Source organism: Muntiacus reevesi, chromosome 1, assembly GCF_963930625.1.
Source record: "Muntiacus reevesi chromosome 1, mMunRee1.1, whole genome shotgun sequence".
Taxonomy (NCBI): Eukaryota; Metazoa; Chordata; class Mammalia; order Artiodactyla; family Cervidae; genus Muntiacus; species Muntiacus reevesi.
The window spans coordinates 73,405,739-73,425,607 of record NC_089249.1 but is presented as its reverse complement, the minus strand read 5'-3'; the positions used below and the strand labels follow the sequence as shown (position 1 = coordinate 73,425,607).

The 19,869-nt window shown below is 37.9% G+C and overlaps 2 protein-coding genes across 2 annotated transcripts; one reads left to right on the top strand and one right to left on the bottom strand.

Annotated features, from left to right (window-relative positions):
• The first annotated feature begins 10,449 nt into the window (after positions 1–10,449).
• LOC136161127 (mucosal pentraxin) lies at positions 10,450–13,596 on the top strand. Its single transcript, XM_065925661.1, has 2 exons — positions 10,450–10,513; positions 13,007–13,596. The coding sequence occupies exons 1-2, from the start codon at positions 10,450–10,452 to the stop codon at positions 13,594–13,596; spliced, it is 654 nt and encodes a 217-aa protein (XP_065781733.1).
• A 2,468-nt stretch (positions 13,597–16,064) lies between these two features.
• On the bottom strand, positions 16,065–16,997 carry LOC136161121 (olfactory receptor 10J1-like). The gene has a single exon (XM_065925647.1). It carries the CDS (start codon positions 16,995–16,997, stop codon positions 16,065–16,067), a length of 933 nt encoding a protein of 310 aa, XP_065781719.1.
• Between the last annotated feature and the right edge of the window lie 2,872 nt (positions 16,998–19,869).

Genomic DNA, 19,869 nt, shown 5'->3' with positions numbered 1-19,869 from the left:
GCTTATCCTTCATCCAGCCCAGCATTTCTCATGATGTACTCTGCATATAACTTAAATAAGTAGGGTGACAATATACAGCCTGAGATACTCCTTTTCCTATTTGGAACCAGTCTGTTGTTCCATGTCTAGTTCTAACTCTTGCTTCCTGACCTGCATACAGGTTTCTCAAGAGGTAGGTCAGGTAGTCTGGTAGTCCCACCTCCTTCAGAATTTTCCACAGTTTGTTGTGATCCACACAGTCAAAGGTTTTGGCATAGTCAATAAAGCAGAAATAGATGTTTTTCTGAAGCTCTCCTGCTTTTTCAATGATCCAGCGAATGTTGGCAATTTGATCTGTGGTTCCTCTGCCTTTTCTAAAACCAGCTTGAACATCATGGTTCACATATTGCTGAAGCCTGACTTGGAGAATTTTGAGCATTACTTTACTAGCGTGTGAGATGAGTGCAACTGTGTGGTAGGCCATAGCTATGACCTAAAGCACTTGTTGATACCTGGAATAATATAGGTCACCCGCTCAAAGTGAAGTAAAACAAAACAAACATGGGTGTCCTGTAAGAAAGAAAAATGAAAGGAAGAGTTCAGTCCTGAGAGGATGTCTAACACTCGAGAGAAAGTGATCTGAATATCTGGTATGTAAAGAAATTAAAAAGTGAACTGCTTTCTCAGAGTCTTTCAGAATTAGATGAAGAGCTGGCACTTGGCTCAAAGTCACCTCAGCTCTTGGAATGGTATTCTTTCCATGGTCCATGCTCTTTCTCCATACTGTAGATTTAATTTTGTCTTTCCCAACAGGAAACCAATCAAAGTCACACATGGATTGTGGATCACACATTCCCCCTTCCCCTAATGGTTGTTGGTTCACCCATCACCCCAGGGAAGGTAATCTCAATATTCACTAAACATATCCTGGTTGTCAAAAGTTTGCTGGTTCACATGGTCATCTCACAGGTTAGTCAGGGTCACCCTGTCCTTTGACATACACATATACTTACTTAAAATTGAAACTTACCATTCAATCTCTCGGGAAGTCTGAAATCCTCTTATAATTTCTGCAAATTCAGCAGGATTTTTATTTTTAGGCTTGCTTCAAATTCTGATTTCTTCATTCCATTTGGTCTCCCTTACCCTTACCTCTTGTGGCTACTGTCTTTTCTTGATCCCACACCAACACAGAAGAGGAACCCAGCCCATTTCTCTAACTTGCCACAATATAGCAGCCAGCTAAATTTTTATTGGTGTAGCAAAACTAATAGCAGGAGCAGATAGAGAAAGTTTCTACTGCTAGCATCACACTGCTAACTGTTTCATTGTTAATACCTGATAAGTTTTAAAATTCTTCCACAATCTTCACCCATTACAACCTCTCACTGTACATTTCATTATAGTCATCATCTATGCCAAATTTCTGAACCTATCTCCACACCTTTTCCTCTATTCTCTGTTTTCAGAGGCCACCCAAAATCAGGTCGTTTCTATGTACATCATTTCTATGTATAAAAACTTCAAATCTCTGATTACTTGTCCTTCTCCAAACAATAACCTGGGGTATCCAGGAAGGAAGAGAAAATGGGAGATCAACAATGTGACACAAAGTGACCTAAAAAAAGGCATTTTTCTATAGAAAGACCTTCTGTTTCAGAGAGAAGGGGCAAGCCTCTGAAGAAAGAAATAGCCTTAATTGACATTTTTTTCTATGCCTTTATATTTTATCTACTATATGCCACACAATGAAGTTCTGAGAAAAGAGTCTGAGATGAGATCTTAAAATCAAGATTTTCCTTTTTTTCCCATCAAATAAAGCAGACGGCCAGAACTTGACCTCAGTTCTCTGTATAGGCATCAACAAGGGAAGTAAGTGTTTAGGTTCTGAGTACATGAAAATGCATGTTTATTTCAATGAGAAAAGATGGATTCTTATAAGAGGTCTGTACAAACAATGGAGAAGCTTAAGTTTCTTTAGCTTCTTTTTTTTTTAGTTGGTGAGCCACTAATAGTTTATTACTTAGAATGGCCCCTCCTCATTTGGCCAGCAGAAATCCTATGCATATTTATTTATTCACTTTTGGTCACAGGGGGCGTATGGGAGTTTAGTTCCCCATATGATCAAACCTGTGCCCCTTACATTGGAAGCACAGAGACTTAACCACGGGACCTTGAAGGAAACTATTGTGTGTGCAACCTTGATGGTCATAAGTAAAAATTAAAACTAAAAATTGGCATAGTTGAAGTACAACTTAATAATATTAGTGCAAGCTTCCTCCCATGCTGGCTGTCCTTTTAAAAGAATTGTTTACTAAATAATCTTCTTGAAAAATAACAACTTAAGCAAATAGTCTTTTTTCTTAAAAATTATAATAATCATCAGTAATTATTAAGCTCTTAGTAAATGCTAGGCATTGGGCTAAAAGCTTTTCATGCATTACTGAATTTAATCTTTACAATAACTCTTTGAAGTACCAACTATTTTTATTTTCCAATTTACAGATAAGATTGTTAAGGCTGCTAGAGTTGTTTTTTATTTTTCCATTTTTCCAAGGGCACAGAGACCAGCTCAGTTCCCCAACAAAAGGATCTTTCACAGCAGAGGTCAAATGATAACCATTACATAATGCTGTCCTTTGAGTAACAAGAAACTCAGCGCCTCCATGAGAACCCCACTTCATCTGTAGTACTCAGAGAGACAGACAGAGACAGAGACAGGAAGATTTTTTCTTTGGGATTAGATGCTTTTCCAATAGAGTTTGTCCAATCAAACGGGGCTGTAAAGCACAAGGCCAGCTCTTTTCCAGGGCTTCCCCTAAGTCTTTTCTTTCTATGGGTGACGTTTCCCAGTGTTTTGCAAACTCCTTCCTGGAATGTCAGCAACATGTGGGCAGAAACCGAATCTTATTCTCTGCTGGACGCCGAGCACTTGGAATAGTGCTCACTCAGAGAGAGGAGGGACGAAAAGGACACCGTGAAGGACACAGCGTCACTTGCGTGGCGTTTCTGACCAAAAGGCACAACCTGAATCCAATCTGAAAGACACACCAGATAGATCTAAGCTAAAGGGCGTTCTATAAAACAACTGGCCTATCCTCTTCAAAATGTCAGTGTCACTAAATACAATTAAAAAGTGAAGAATTGTTCTGATAAGAGAGACTAAAGAGACATGGCAATGACATGTGATGGGTGATCTAGGATTTTCTTTTGTCTTATGAGATATTAACTGAATAACTGGTAAAATGTAAAAGCAAAACAAATCAGTAGAGTATTATATCATTATCAATTTCCTGATTTCAATAAGTGTGTGATTATGGAACATGGTGTTCCTCAAATCTTTTAAAAAATTATTGTACCCTGTCTGCCAAAGGGAAATTAAATAAAGTGATATTTAAATTAATTTTTCCTTAATAAGAAAAATTGAAAACTAGGAAATATGATTTTGTTGGATATAGTTGAGCTTTCAAAAGCCAGAGGTCATATGCAGTATCTCTGGTTTTCTTTTTTTTTCCCCTCATAGAATCAATTTTTTTTCCCCTTGAAGGTGACATCACCTCTACTGAGAATAGAAAATATAAGAGAATATTCTTGTTTTTAGAAAATACACACTAAAGAATTCAGGGAACATCATGTCTGTAAATGACTTTCAGCAGTTTAAAAAAAGATGTAGATAAAAATTATATAAACATACATATATATATATGAGCACAAACACATTTGTGTGTGTGTGTGTGTGTGTGTGTGTGTGTGTGTGTGTAAGTGACAGAGAGTATGGAGTGGGGGCTATAAAACAAACATGGGAAAATATTAACATTTAAGAAATACAAGTGAAAAGTATATGGGGCATAAAGACCTACATGAGGGCCTAGCAATGAGATCTTAGAAATAAATTTTTACATGTACGATTCATTGATTTTCAATAAGATGATTCAAAGGGAAAATGATAGCCTTAAGCAAAAGATGTTAGGAAAACTTGATATCCACATACAACAGATCCTTACTTTACACCATATGCAAAACATAAATCAAAATAAATCAAGGACCTAAGTATAAGAGTTAAAACTATAAAACTCTTAGAAGACAGAAAAAAATCTTTGTGACATTGGATTTGGTAGTGACTTCTTGGATATACATGAGATACACAGACAACAAAAGAGAAAATAGGCAAATTAGACTTTATCAAAATTTAAATCTTCTGTGCATCAAAGAAAAATATAAAGAGTGAAAAGGCAGCTCACATAATGAGAGAAAATATTTGCACAGCATGTATGTGATAGGGTATCAATATCTAGAATATGTGTGTGTGAATATATGTACAAATATACATATATGTATGTATACATTTACATGCATATATACATATATGCACACACACATATGTATAGTCTTCAACAATGGACAAAAGATTTGAATAGAAATTTCTCCAAAGAAGATAAACAATGACAAATATAAGTACCTGAAAAGATATTCAATATCACTAGCTAGCCATCAGAAAAAGTTAAATTAAACCCACAATGAGGTACCATTTCACATCCATTAGCATGGTTAATAGATATTTTTTTAAATGAAAAATAATACGTGTTGGTGAGGATGTGGAGAAACTGGAGTCTTGTTTATTATTGGTGGAACTGTAAAATGGTAAAGCAACTGTGGAAAACAGTTTGGTGGCTCCTCAAAAAACTTAAACAAAAAGTTATTGTATAATCCAGAAATTTCACTGCTAAGTATAGACCTAGAAAAAAATGAAAACAAGGACTCAGATACTTGTACACCAATGTTCACAGCATGTTCACACCAGCCAAAAGGTGGGAACCACGAATGTTCATGAAGAGATAAATGGGTAATCAAACTGTTGTATGCATATACAATGAAATATTTTTCATGTGTAAAAAGAAACGGAATTCTGATACATACAGCAATATGGATTGAACCTAACAACATCTTGCTAAGTGAAATAGGCCAGACAAGAAAGTACAAATATATGATTCCACTTATGTGAAGTACCTAGGATATGCAACTTTACAAAAATATAAATTAGACTCTACCAGAGGTTGGGAGCAGGGGAAACAGAATTATTCTTAATTGGCATAGAGTTTCCATTTGGAATGATGAAAAGTTCAGAAAACATACAGTGATGGTGATTACACAACTTCATGAAAGCATTTAATACTACTGATATATACTTATTAATAGAAATGGATAAAATGGTGAATTTTATATTATGCATCTGTTACCACAATAAATTGTTTAAAGTATATGGAAATTTTTGTACTATTCCTGCAACTTTTCTGTAAATCTGAAATTTTATAAAAATAAAAACTTATATGAATAAAAAGAAAACCTCAAAACCTGCCGGTTTGTGATGATGTAGTCACAATAGCTCCAAGGGCTTTTGAGGTAGCGCTAGTGCTAAACAATCTGCCTACCAATGCAGGAGATACAAGAAAGGCATGTTCAGTTCTTGGGTCATGAAGATCCCCTGGAGGAAGAAATGGCAACCCACCCCAGTATTCTTGCCTGGAAAATCTCATGGACAGAGCAGCCTGGCAGGTTGCTGTCCATGGGACTGCAAAGACTCAGACATGACTAAAAACAACAGCAACAACATCACAGTAGCTGGTACATAGCTTCTTTGAAAAGAGCATCTGATCCTATCGGACTAATCTCAGATCTTTCCTTCAAAGAACTGACTCTCAAATTTGTCTCTAAAAGCATCCCACTCCTGCCCCAGGGCGATCTCTTCTGCCCAGTTCAGCATCTCATTTTCACTTGGGGCTCCTCTTCTAGCCAGGAGTTCTATGGTGGCAGAGGTTGATCTCAGTTGGCACAGGAGGCCTGAGGCAGAAGAGTTGTTGAGAGGCTTCACAACACCCTATCTATGCCCAATTGACAAAGTGCTCCTCAATTTTATGTGGACATAGAAAAACTGTATTGTCTTGGACTGGGTACTGCAGAACAGAGGCTTTAGTAACAGGTTGGAGTGTAGGACACTAAACAATGTCAACAGGAGATAAGATGAAAATTATCCTACCAGCTTCATGACTTATGTTTACCATATGTTCTATTCCCACATAGAGCTTATTGTATTTTGGAGTTTACATAAGACTTACAAAAACATGTTTTATTTATATGTGATAGAGGAATCAAAGACCTTATGGGGATACTTTTTCCTATCTTACTTGTTTAGGTCTATCAGCTCAATTTCAGGGAAATCTTTAGACAAGTTTGTTTATTGAGGGTAATGAACAAAGGCTGTGGACTCTGTGCATATGCCTTTGTCTGTCACAGCTCATAGCGATGATGTTATTACAATAGATGGTACATATGTCCTTTGAGAAGCGCATGCAATCCTACAGGGCAATTCTCAGATCTATCCATTAAAGAGACAGCATTAAAGAGATCTCTCTTGGGCAGTCCACCCTCAAAGTCAGAGAATTTTCCACACATAGTTGCGTATGGGTGGTGATAAATAAATATGGTGTCAATCATAATTTGTTGAATTAGCTTGATTTTCCTGAGTCTCTCTTGTAATTCTTATTTGGGTAAGAAGTAGAGAACTTGACTAATGTAAATACCACTTTTTGCGTCACATCCTTCACAACCTCCAGTCACCTTTTCATAAGAAAAGGGCCAAATCTCACATTGGTTTAATGTCCCCAAAGTTGTCATCTCAAATGCTAAGATTAAAATATTATGAACATATCTCCTTTTAAGATAGAGATGGGAGTTTAATAATTGTGTACTCATCTGTTTTTATTCTAGAGAAATATAAGGAATAAAACCTTCTTCTGGCTAGGTATGACTGACAATACACAACTATCTATAATTTACTAAATCAAAGTGTACCTTTCAAAGAAAGCATATCCAGTGAGACCTTTGCTTCGCTTCCCCCTAAGATGTGATAGTCATAATAAGATTCTTAAGGATACTCCTCATATGAAGATGAAACTAGCTCTTCTTTCAAAACCAGATCATCATGAATGAAATTTTCAGAATATCCTAGTTATTTTTCTGTGTAACCAGTTGTTTCTCTATAGAATTTGTACTCTTATCAGAACTCATTTCTGGAGGGAAACCAGAAAACTGACTTCTACACTATAGGAGAAGAAAAATCTTTTATTTTATTTTTTTTAGCTACAAATATTTCTATAGCATTTTAAATATCTAACCTCATAACTAATTTCATTTAATCTTCATAAAGACTCTGTGAGGTAGCTTTTTTTGGTTCCTATTTTATAAGTGAGGAAACCAAAGTTCAAGAAATATTTAACTTGCTGAAAGTCATTCAATAATATAGGGATAGGGGATTAAGTGGTACAAACTATTGAGTATAAAATAAGCTATAAGGATATGTTATACAACATGGGAAACATAGCAAATACTCTATAATGACTATAAATGGAATATGGGCTTCCCAGGTGGCTCAGTGGGTAAAGAACTTGACTGTAATGCAGGAGACACCAGAGATATGGGTTTAATTCCTGGGTTGGGGAGATCCCATGGAGGAAGGGACAGCAACCCAGTCCAGTATTATGTCTTCCTCAGGGTACAGCCTCATGACACGTACTGTCTGGGCCACCAGGTCTTGGGACAAGACTGAAAATAGGATGTGGAATTGGGAAGGACTGGAAGCTCATCAGAAAACTGACATGGTTCATGATATAGGTCAACTCTGGCCTTTTCCTTTATTTTTAAATTTTTTGGCCATGCTATGAGGAATGTGGGATCATGTGGGACCAGAGATTAAACCTGTGCACCCTGCAGTGGAAGTCCAGAGTCTTAACCACTGGACGACCAGAGAAGTCCCTTGACCTTGTTCCTTTAAAAAGGAACCTGCTGAAGATCTCCCAGTGGAAGTCAGTGGAGCAGGTCTGATAGTTAGCTGTGATCTGAAGTGCTTGTTCTTGACTCAACCACCCTGAGAAGTCATCACTGCAAGAGACTTGGCGATTTTGACCATCATGTCATTTTACACTCTTTCTTTCCCATCAGTCATATATCTGTTTAACTTGTATCTTTAAGTCATCATTGGTTAAATTTATGGGTTGTAAGGACTATTCATATTGAAATATAGCACATAAATAAGAACTATAGAAATGATCACTCAAAATTCACCTGATATTTTATCTTTAAAAACAAAAAATAACAGCTGTGAAAATTTTAAATTTACAAAAGAGCCAAATTATAAAATTGTATAACAAATACTACACATACCATACTTTTGCCATGCCATATTTGTCATAATTATTTCCTATCTCTCTTTTTTTTAAGATAGTAACATTTATGGATACAATCTGAAACCCCCTTCACTCTTTCCCCTTCCTTACTTCTTGCTTCTGTAGAGGTAACCACACAGAGTGTGTGTATTTTTCCTTTGCATGTTTATGTATTGAACCTGTCTGTACTAATTAACTATAAACATATGGTATTATTTTAAATTCATGTATTTTTGAAATTTATCCACACTGATTGACAAAAAGATTCTAATGTTGTAAATATTCTTCAGCACAGCACATCAAGATGTCATTAGCACTTAATTAAGCCCTTGGAAGGTAAACACATTTGGCTCTTCATATCTATGAGTTCTATCCATGGATTCAACTAACTGCAGTTCAATAATATTTAGTAAAAAAAAAATCCAGGAAGTTCCAAAAAGCAAACTTTGAATTCACCATGGTTATTCACCATGCACCAACAACTATTTGCATAGAATTTATGTTGCATTAGGCATTGTAAGTAATCTGGAGATGATTCATAGTATACAGGAGGATGTGTGTCTATTATATGCAAATACTGTACCATTTTATACACAGAAATTGAGCATCCATGAATTTTAATATGGGGGATATCCCCCACAGATACTGATGGAGGACCTTACTTAGAATCTAGCAATAATAGTTTTATATTTTTTAAATTGGGTGCATGTTTAGGCTCTAAACACAGGGATCAGAAACACAAATCAAAATCATCAAAGATATTTTGTATATTTCTGATGTAGCAAAAATAGTTCAACTTCAAACTTCATTTTAATATGTTTATTTTTATCCCCAAATGAAATGAGGTATACAAAATGTCACTTTGAATCTGTCCACAAATTGTATTCTTGCTTTCATAGTTAAAATTAATTCAATAATGTGAAGCGCTTATTAAATGTGGGTAAGTCAAATTTGCCTTTTTAGATATGTAGCATGAATATTATTAAAGTCTAAAAAAAAATTAACTTGCAATGTGAACTTTAATTGCAATATATTGATCTAAAGTAACATATTTTTTTGAAAAATAACATTTATTTTATGTTATATAAACATACTATGAAAAAGTAATTTTAAAAATTCCTTAGGCAATTCTTGATTTTATATGTAACTGAATATAGTTTGAGAATTAAAGGAGAGTAGGAGAAATCAAGACTGATTTAAACCAACCTAAAATTATACAAAAAAGACAAGAATTTTAAAATGCTCTAATTCCCATCGCACCATTTCTGACTCATATAATATTATTGTCCGACTAGCTGACTTGCTGTTAATCACCCAGCTGAGACCAAAAAGTCCCGAAGCCCAAACCAACAATACACATACTCATGAACTAAATAATTGTTTATTGTTTTAAAAACTGAGTTTTGAGGTGGTTTGTTGCACAGCTTAATTAGGTAGAAATAAACTGTCACCACTAATACAGTGTCTTTTGTTGTTTGCAACCAAGAGCCCTAGATAATCAGCCTGGAAACACCTAAATTAGTTCACTCTGAGGAACTGGCTTGCTCCCAGTACCCAAACACCATTCTGTGTCCTCTCAAGATGGGCTCAGTCTATCCACCCACGCAGACACTCTCTTTGAGCTTATTTCCCAGTTGATGTCCAGATTCCAGGTGGAGGCCATTATCTTAACACTCATAATCTAGGAGCTCCTTTATAGACATCTTGGCAGCTTCATCATCAAGATCACAAGAGCTAGATCTCCACTATCCTGAAATTCACAGCCGCCTGAATCAGTAAATGTTCATTTCTCCGTGGTGATACCCCAGTCTCTAAACAATGCAAGAGACCTGTGTTCAATCCCTGGGTCGGGAAGATCCGCTGAAGGGAATGGCTACCCACTCCAGTCCACTGGGGTCACCAAAGAGTGGGACATGACTGCAGTGACTAACACTATCATACTTTTAGGAGGGCATAGAGCCTCTTTTTCTTGTGGGAAGATGTGAGCAGCACAGCTGAGCAGGAAATAGAACAGTTAAAAGAGAAAGGAAAGACTCCACAACTGAAACAATAGACCAAAAAGTAAACAAATTTGTTTCTAAATCATATCCTGGTTCAGTTAATATTTACCATCTACAGCTTTGCCTTCTGTTGGGAGAACAAAGGGAGTGCCTCCAAAAGCACAATATAAGAAGCCAAAGAGTGAGCATCTCTCCACTGGTATGACCACTGCTGTTCCTCCCACTACTCCTGAAGACCCAAGGAGCACAGGATGGAGAAGCTTCTTCTGGCTGTCCTGCTCTTCGCCTTCCTCCCAGAGGGCATGACACAGAGAGGTAGGTCCTAAGTTCTGTTTGGATAAAGTTTTCTCCAAGTCTCAGGGGAACTGAAGGACAGCTCCTTTGGTTACTGCTGCTGCTGTTTTGAGGAACAGGTGAATGAAGGATGGTATAAATCACCTATGGCAGTATTGCATCACCTTAAAATATAGCAGTTTAAAACAACAAACATTTATTGGTCTCATACTTTCTGCAGGTCAAGAATCAGGGAACAGCTCAGCTGGATGATTCTGACTCTAGGTTTCTCATGAGTTGAAGTCAGTCAAGCAGAGACATCCTCTCATCTGAAGACTTGACTTGGGGAGGATCTGCTTCCTAGATCACTCACATGGTTATCGTCAGGATTCAGCCCTCACAGGCTGTTGGGTTGAGGGTCTCAGTTCTTCACTGGCTATTGGCTCGAGGCTGCCCTTAGTTCCTTGCCATCTGGACCCTTCTATCAAGCAGTCCATAACATACCAACTAGCTTCTCCAACAGTGAGAAATCTAACAGATAGTGCCCAGCACAAAAGGGTAGTCTTTCTTAAAAAACTAAAATTAGAACTACCATATGATCCAGCAGTCCCATTCCTGGGCATATATCCAGAGAAAACTATAATTAGAAAAGATACATGCACCCCAATGTTTATTGCAGTGCTGTTTAGAATAGCCAAGACATGGAAGCAGTCTAAATGTCCTAGGAACCTAGGTGAATGGATAAAGAAAATGTGGTATATATATATATATGTGTGTGTGTGTGTGTGTGTGTGTGTGTACAATGGACCATTACTCAGCCATTAAAAAAAATGAAATAATCCCATCTGCAGCAACATGCATGAACCTAGAGAGTGTCATACTGAGTGAAGTAAGTCAGACAGGGAAAGAGAAATACCATATGATGTTTCTTATATGCATACTCTAAAAAGAACTGATACAAACTGACTTATTTACAAAACAGAAACAGACTCATAAACACAGAGAACAAACTCATGGTTCCTAGAGGGGAAGTGAGTGGGGGGGAGGGATAAATAGGAGTTTGGGGTTAACATGTAGACACTATTATATATAAAATAAGCAATCAACAAGGACATACTGTATAGGACAGGGAACTCTATTCAATATTGTATAATAACCTATATAGGAAAAGTGTCTAAAAAAGAATGGTATGTACATGTATACATATACATATATACGTGTATATATGTATACACATACGTTTAGCTGTATTTCTGAAACTGTATACCTGTATGACACAACATTGTAAATCACCTATACTCCAATAAATAATAAAAAATTAAATTTAAAAAATTTAAAAAGAAATAAAATTTGGAAGCAGCTTTAAAAAAGCACCGTCTTTTCATAATCTAATCTTCTGTCACTTGTCTTGGTTCTGCTGTATTCTATTCTTTAGTAGCAAGTTAGCCTACAATCAAGGAGAGGAGAACTATTTTGGACATATTTTTAAAACCACCACAGATGCTTACGAATCAGGGTATGCCTGGCATAAGGAAGCCCTGGGGCTAGAGAAAGGATAGCTGGCTATGCTCACTACATGGGAACACCATTACCTTTCACCTGAGAGAACAAGAACGGCTATGCAAAACTTTTATTAGAAAAAGAGGTTATTACAGGGGTTAGGGTGGTCATTCTCTGATCCTTCTCAATCTTTTGGTCTGGGTCACATGAAAGGAAATACAAAATTTTAGAACAATCTTGGACTTTACATAGAGAACCAGTTTCTCCCAAACTAATTGAATTGCTGCTTTTGTGAAATTGCTGAAGTCTAATCCTCATTTTCTTCACCTATGAAATGCATATAAGAATGATATCAAACTAGCAAAGAGTTGTTTATGAAGATTGAGTGAGATAAGTTTAAGGGAAAAAATTATGATGCAAAAACGCAACCAAAAAGGCTTGGTTTTTATTAGCAGTTAAAGAGCATTCATGTTCTGGCAGCCTTTTTTTTCTCCCTTTCTGTTATATCCATTAAGCATAACCCCATCTTCTCAAGTTTTAGACACTTCTCTATTGTATAATTATCAGTAAAAAGTTATTCAAAACCCCACTCTCTGGCTAACTATGCTATTTTACTCCAGGTCTGTATACTGACAAGGTCAGACATCACGCATAGGGTGATATTTAGATCACTGACATCTCAGAAGATGATAAGTGTTGGGAGAGAATGGGATGCTGCAGACTTTAATGTTTTCACTCCACGAGCCAGCTGTGCCTCATTTTCTGTGACTGGTGTTTGTGTTCCACCTAGATGAAACCTGCAAAGAAGGTGACAGAGGGGGTTGATAGAGAACATCTTCAATTCTTCTTTCTATCCGAACAACCGTAGCAAAACCTGCCTTTTAACACATTCTGCTTATATAAATAATGCACTGATAGGCACCTTGTAAATGCTGGATATACTCTATCAAGAAGCAGTCCACGATCTGCAGTGAGAGCAAATCAAACAAGAGAACTGACAGATTTTTTGTCACCATTTTTTTTTCTCCTCCACAGACTTGAAAGGGAAGGTGTTTATTTTTCCTGAACAATCAGACACAGCCTATGTGACCCTGATCCCCAGGGTGAGGAAGCCACTGAGGAGCTTCACTCTGTGCCTGAAAGCCTTCACAGACCTCACTCGCACCTACAGCCTCTTCTCCTACAACACAAAGTTTAGAGACAATGAGCTGCTTCTCTTTGCCAGCAAAAAGGGAGAGTACGAGCTGTACATTGGGAACGCCAAGGTCGCGTTCAAGGTCCCCCAATTCCGTCATGGCCCGGTCCATCTCTGTGTCAGCTGGGAGTCTGTCTCTGGGATTGCTGAACTCTGGATGAACGGCAAGCCTGTGGGGAGAAAGGGTTTGAGGAGAGGGTACACTTTGGGAAGAGATGCAAAAATCATCTTGGGACAGGAGCAGGATTCATTTGGGGGAAATTTTGATGCCAAACAATCCTTTGTTGGGGAGATCTGGGATGTGTACTTGTGGGATCATGTGGTCTCCTTCAAAAACTTGTGCTTCACCTGTTACACCGGTATCATCTTGAACTGGAGGGCCCTGAGTTATCAAGCTAAGGGCTATGTGGTGGTGAAGCCCAGGTTGTAGACTTAAGCCTCACTCCCTTCAGACATGACTTGTGTTTGATAATAAATATCCTCATTGTCTCTTTGAAATTAAATACATTGATTTCATTTTTTTCTGGCTCTGTTACAATGCTGTAAATACATTAAAGACACAAGGGTCAGGTAGACCTGTAGTATGCAGTCTTTGTTGTTGCAAACATTACAACATTTTATGCAGCATCAAGCTATAGGAACTCCAGGGAACACACTGCTTTCAGCATGCTTGTCAATCTTCTAGAGCCCTGGACAGTTCTGGGAGGACTCACGGGGGTTCTGAGTGCAAATAGTTCATCAGTCTATAAAAATGATGTGACCACTGGGAGGGGCCTTTAAGGAATGGGTTGCTTTCATGAGCAGGACTGCTGAAGAGAGAATCTCAAATGGGGCTTTCTCAGAAGCAAGGGTGTGTGTGTTCCCCTTGCACCTAGCCCAGAAAGGATTCAGAGGTGTTCTCAGGGAACACAGATGAAGGCAAAGATTAATTGCCTTGAAGACCCCTCTTCTCATTCACTCTCTGCAGGTAGTTGCTCTGGGGAGGGAATGCTTTTATTGTCTCAGGTAATGTTCCATAAACATGAAGACTTCCCTTCTTGGCTCTGGTGCTGTTAGGGATTCTCAAGTCCTTTGACAAGCACTTTCAGTGCATCCTTGATGGGGACCCTTCGACTATCCTCAAGAAGAAGAGAGATGGTGGATGGATGACCTGAATTAATTTTTTTTTTCCTTTTAATATCAGCCCTTTATGGACTGGAAGGCATTTGACAAGTTCTGCCTCTTTTGAACATCAAGTCAAATAACCCTACGGTCTTAAACCTTTCTCTCAAATCAATACAATTGACCCTCTCAGAAGGCAATAACAATAAGACTCCCAGACTTTTGTTTAGACAAGTGTTTGATCTCAGAGTTTGAACGAGGTACCCAGCAGTTCACAGAAAATGAGTTCATCAGTGTAGAAATGAATAGGACAAAGGCAAGACCCAGGTATCACCCTGGGCTCCACGTAGAGATGAATGAAAATCATGGGCTAATTTCCAGATTTGAGACAGCCAGAGTTAGCTGGTATTAATAAATTTAATTCCTTTTTTTTTTTTTTCCCTTTGGCTGTACCACACAGTTTGCAGGATCTTGGTTCCCCAGCCAGGGATCGAACCCAGGTTCCTGGCAGTGGAATTGTGGGGTCCTAACCACTGGACAATCATGGAAGTCACTTATCAAACTTAATTTAAGAGCAGATCTTCAGATATCTTCAGATATCCCTACACTTATATCCCTACATTATAGTATACATGTTACTCCCAGAGAAAGCATGTATAACTCCAGTGAAATTCAGCTGCTGGGTGTGATGGTACTCTTTTGGCTTTGGTTTTTTTGAGATTTTATTTTTCTCGCCACAAAATTCTGGGTCAGACCTAGAGAATATGTTTTGGTCAAGATAATGTTGTAGCCCTTAGTGAACCCTTTTATTTTTTTAAATTAATTTATTTTAATTGGAGGTTAATTATTTCTCAATGTTGTGGTGGTTTTTGCCATACATTGACATGTCAGCCATGGGTGTACCTGTGTCCCCCTTTCCCAAACCCCCTCCCACCTCCCTCCCCACCCCATCAGTCTATGACCCTCTGGGTCATCCCAGGGCATCAGTTTTGAGTGCCCTGTTTCATGCATTGAACTTGGACTGGTCATCTATTTTGCATATAGTAATATACATGTTTCAATACATTTCTCTCAAATCATCCCACCCTTGGCTTCTCCCACAGAGTCCAAAAGTCTGTTCTTTATGTCTTTCTTGCTGTCTTGCACATAGGGTCATCCTTACCATCTTTTGTTACTTTGTATTAGCATATAAATATACAAAACTCACCCAGGAAACAGTCTCAAGGTGAACTTCAACAAAATTGAGGGAAAAATGTCATGGGTCTCCAAGGCAGGTGAGAATGTTTTAGGCTGATAATATTTCTTCTGGAATGTCAGAGTCTGTTACTCTTCCACTGCCCAAAAGAAAAAGTGATGATAAGTAAGAAAGGTGGTTTTGACTGTGCTTTCAACACTGACCACACTCTCTCTGAGGTTTTAGAACTCAATATCTACTTGACATTTAGTTGATCTTTCAACCCATTGCTTCAAGCAGGTGTTACACAGTCCACTTCTCTGCCATTAACAAAGTAGAAACAATCAGCCACCCTCTTGCTTATTATTCCCTACCAGCTTTCCTCCTGTGAGCCGCACCTGACCATGTCCCTGGCGGTAACCTCTCAGATGAACAGAGAGTATAGGAGAATGATGTTAAAAACAAAACTCAAGTCAGGGAAACTCTTAATTCTTTAATTTAGGCTTGCCACCAAATTGTGCAACTCTGTCTAGGTAGAGGAAGAATGATAGGATCAATTTTTTTGTGTGTGATTACAAAAATACTCAGAATATGACAGGCTATATATCAAACTACTAAAGATTCTAAGCAAGAGGTTTTTTGCCAATAGCACGGCAAAGAGCATCTTTGACCTCTTTGTTCCTTAGAGTGTACACCACAGGATTAAGGAGAGGAGTGAAAACCGTGTAAGTCACTGAAATCAGCTGGTCCTGATCCCTCATGTTCTCTGACTTGGGCTTGAGGTAGGCGATAGAGGCACAGCCGTAGTGGACGATGACCACAGTGAGATGGGAGGCACAAGTTGCAAAAGCCTTCTTCCGGCCCTCGGCAGAAGCAATCTTGAGGATGGTAGAGATGATGAGGACATAGGAGATGAAGACCAAAACCATGGGCACCACAATGACGAGTGAGCTGACGAGGAAATTAATTATGTCATGTATAGTGGTGTTGACACAGGAGAGTTTCATAACCGGGCGGATATCACAGAAATAATGGGCCACCTTTCTGTAACAGAAGGGCAGCCTGAACACAGAGGATATCTGAACTGTGGCCACAAACAACCCAATGCTGCAGGCCACCCACACCAGCTGGGTACACAGCCTCTTGTTCATGATGATCATGTACCTCAAGGGGTTGCAGATGGCCACATAGCGGTCATATCCCATTGCTGTGAGCAGGAAGCAGTTGTTGATGGCCAAAGTGATAAAAAAGAACATCTGGGTGGCACAGCCAGCCAAGGAGATGGGTTGGCTCAGGCCTACGAGACTGGACAGCATCCGAGGTACAATGACCAATGTGTAGAGAGTCTCTGAAGTGGAAAGCACAGAAAGAAAGAAGTACATGGGGGTGTGAAGGCGTCGATCAATGCTGATAATTGTCACGATGATGACATTACCAGACAAGGTTAAAAGGTACAAGGTAAGGAAAACCGCAAAGAGGGTGAGCTTGTGTTCATGAAAGCTGGTGAAACCCTGGAAAATAAATTCCCTCACCCCTGTGTGGTTCTCTGTCTTCATTGATAAATTCCAGGAAACTTAGGACAGGCAGTCAGAATACATCAGTGCCCACTGCTCTGAGCAGGAGAACACAAAGGCAAGGAAATAATTAGGATCTGCTCCTGATTGATGCCTGGTTAACGGGGACTGCTGTTCCCCTGTAGGTAAAAGATAGAAAAACACAATCAGGAAACAATTTCATGTATGGAGACTCATACAAAAGAATGAATGGAGATGGGATGAGATGGAAGGAAGGAAGGCTGGGTCAAATGTGGAAAAGGTTTCCTGGTGTGTTAGAAACATAGATGTTGGGGAAAATGAAGGCTGGATAAATAGGGAATGTGTAGGTAAATTTGGAAAGATTTTCTTTGGATTACAGTTTCAGATTTTTTTTAACTTAATGTTGTAATTTTCCCCACAACCCTTCCTCTGTTGTTTAAGGCACAGTTTTTATCATTTTCTCAAACATCTTCCCTGTTAAGTTGCCAAACAAGACAACACTATCTGCTCCAACAAGACAGAAGTGTTTGCTTTCTCCCTGTCCCACTTGTTTGCATCTTTCGTGAACCCTTTTCACAAGTCATTCAATAGTTTCCAATCTGATGGTCCCTCGCTCCACCGCCACCCCCGCCACATACACATGTTTTTGTTAATAAGCCACTTTGCTTTCTTTATTTTCCAAGACTCCTCTTGCCCAGCAAGGCTTCTCAGAACTAAATACGACCTATCAATCCAAGCTGTCTGTAGTATAATTCAATTGCTCAGGGCTGCACTGTAACTGGTTCTCATGGGCAGTGTGTATTTCTGTGTGTTTTCTGCCTTACGTTTGGATTTGGATTTTCACAGGCAGTTTGACTCATTACTAAAGTCTGAATTCTCTTTTCTGATGCCTTCAGAATTATAAACAGGTTTTTTAGGGAAAGCAGTTTGCACATGTATTTCCTACTGGGGAGTTACTGGGGATCAGAAAGTTTTCATTAATATAAATGTTTAATGATAATAATAATATCAATGATAATAGTCCCTTATGTCACTTTTTAGTTTAGAGAATTTTTACCAATATTATTTAACAGCTTAGCAATCTCATATGTTAGGTAAGAATTACCTCCATTTTGCAGATGGGGAAGCTAAAGACACATTGGATTAGGTGATTCAGCCACAATTATTAAGTCTTAGATCTACACTTTTAATTTTAAAACCAATGTAACTTGTTCTGCACCATGACTGCCTGAGAAATGTCAAGACTACAAAGCAGATGAGGAAGAAGATATTTTTGGTTTGCTTTTATTAAAAATAATTAATGCATTTTCCTCACTCTGAGAATGAGATTACATTAGGAAAAACTTGGAAAAGCTGAAAAACTATGTGAAAACTAGAAAAATTTGGAAGTGTCTAAACAAGGATATGAAATATTAGCATATTAGTGTCAATGCATGTCCATTTTCCTTGGCTTTACATTCCACTTCTAATTATTTATTTTAAGGAAATTATCAGAGATAAGCACCTGGATATACGAAAAGTTTTTATGATGTTATTTATAATGCAATAATGAATACCAAAAATAATGTATGATTAAATAAGTTATATCCATCTACTGGCAACCAAGTCATTATATGTCTATAAAGGGCTGATATGGAAAGATAGATACATAGATAGATAAATAGATCAAATTTTGTAAAAAGAAAAGGAATTAACAAAAGAATGAAACACATTCAACAGCACACATGCTTTCAAAAAATATTTTTTCTGAGTAATGAATTAAATTAATTTTCTTTTTATGTTCTCTGTGTAATCAAGATTTTCTTCTTAATTATTCTCTTCTAGACACAAAAGCAAAATTCTTAAATTCTTTGCCAAAATGGAACTTTCTAGTGAGGCTGCAGAGAGGACTACTGAGAAGAAAATGTGAAAGCAGTGGGTTAATTTACTGCAGAGAAGAAAAAATTGACAGTATAAAATGCCACCAACTTAAAGTCTCTAAACAGGCATTTTATAGAAATTTGAGCACCCAAGGGCCAGATTCAAAGGAAATTAACTTCCAGTTTTTAAAGGAAGGCCATAGTTGCTAAAAAGAAAATATTTCTGAACAGTGCTGGAAATAGCGTAGCAAGTGAGGCAGTATTTAAGGGAATACCAAAAGTATTTTAAAAATTAGGAAAACAACACAGTAATCAAGATGAATAAGATTTTAATGCAGTGTTTTAAAAAATGAATGCAAAAATCTATAATGAATGAAATATTAAAATCTGAAATAAACACAGAACCAATTCTGACTCTTACTATAGTGGGATGCAAGTAGTTAAAATAGGGCAGATTTTGAAAAACAGAAAAATAGAAATTATTTTCAATAGCAGAGAAAATGTAGACCAAATGTGTGTTCCTTTTCCACTAAGATGTGGTGATGGGCTAATCCTTAACCACTTCTGTTTAACTGAGATTCATGATGTATTACTGAGCAAGATAAAATTCAAAGCTTATCTAACTGGAAAAAATCAATCCTCCCTATATTAAGGGGAATGAAAGAAAAATAAGCTAGGCTATAGGAGAGTAAAGATTGAATTGAGCGTGTGCAGTCCTGCAAGTCCATCTCCTCCCCCACCATCCTCTCAGGGAAATGGGGACAGAGAACTGGCGGGTGATAACATGGGATGGAGAGATCGGGATAGCCGAAACAAAGTGGCAGCCTCCTGCGGAACTCACGTCACTGAAACAAGCAACACGTTAAGCCACTTTCTGTTTCCTGGGATTCTGGATCTTTTGACCAAAGTCTCTCTCCATGAAAAAAATAAAAATATTTCCTTCTAGAGACATCATTTTCTGCTTAGACCTAACGACCAATCCTAGGCAAGGGGTTAATCTTATTCATTTCATTATCCAAGTCTTTGTTTCCAAC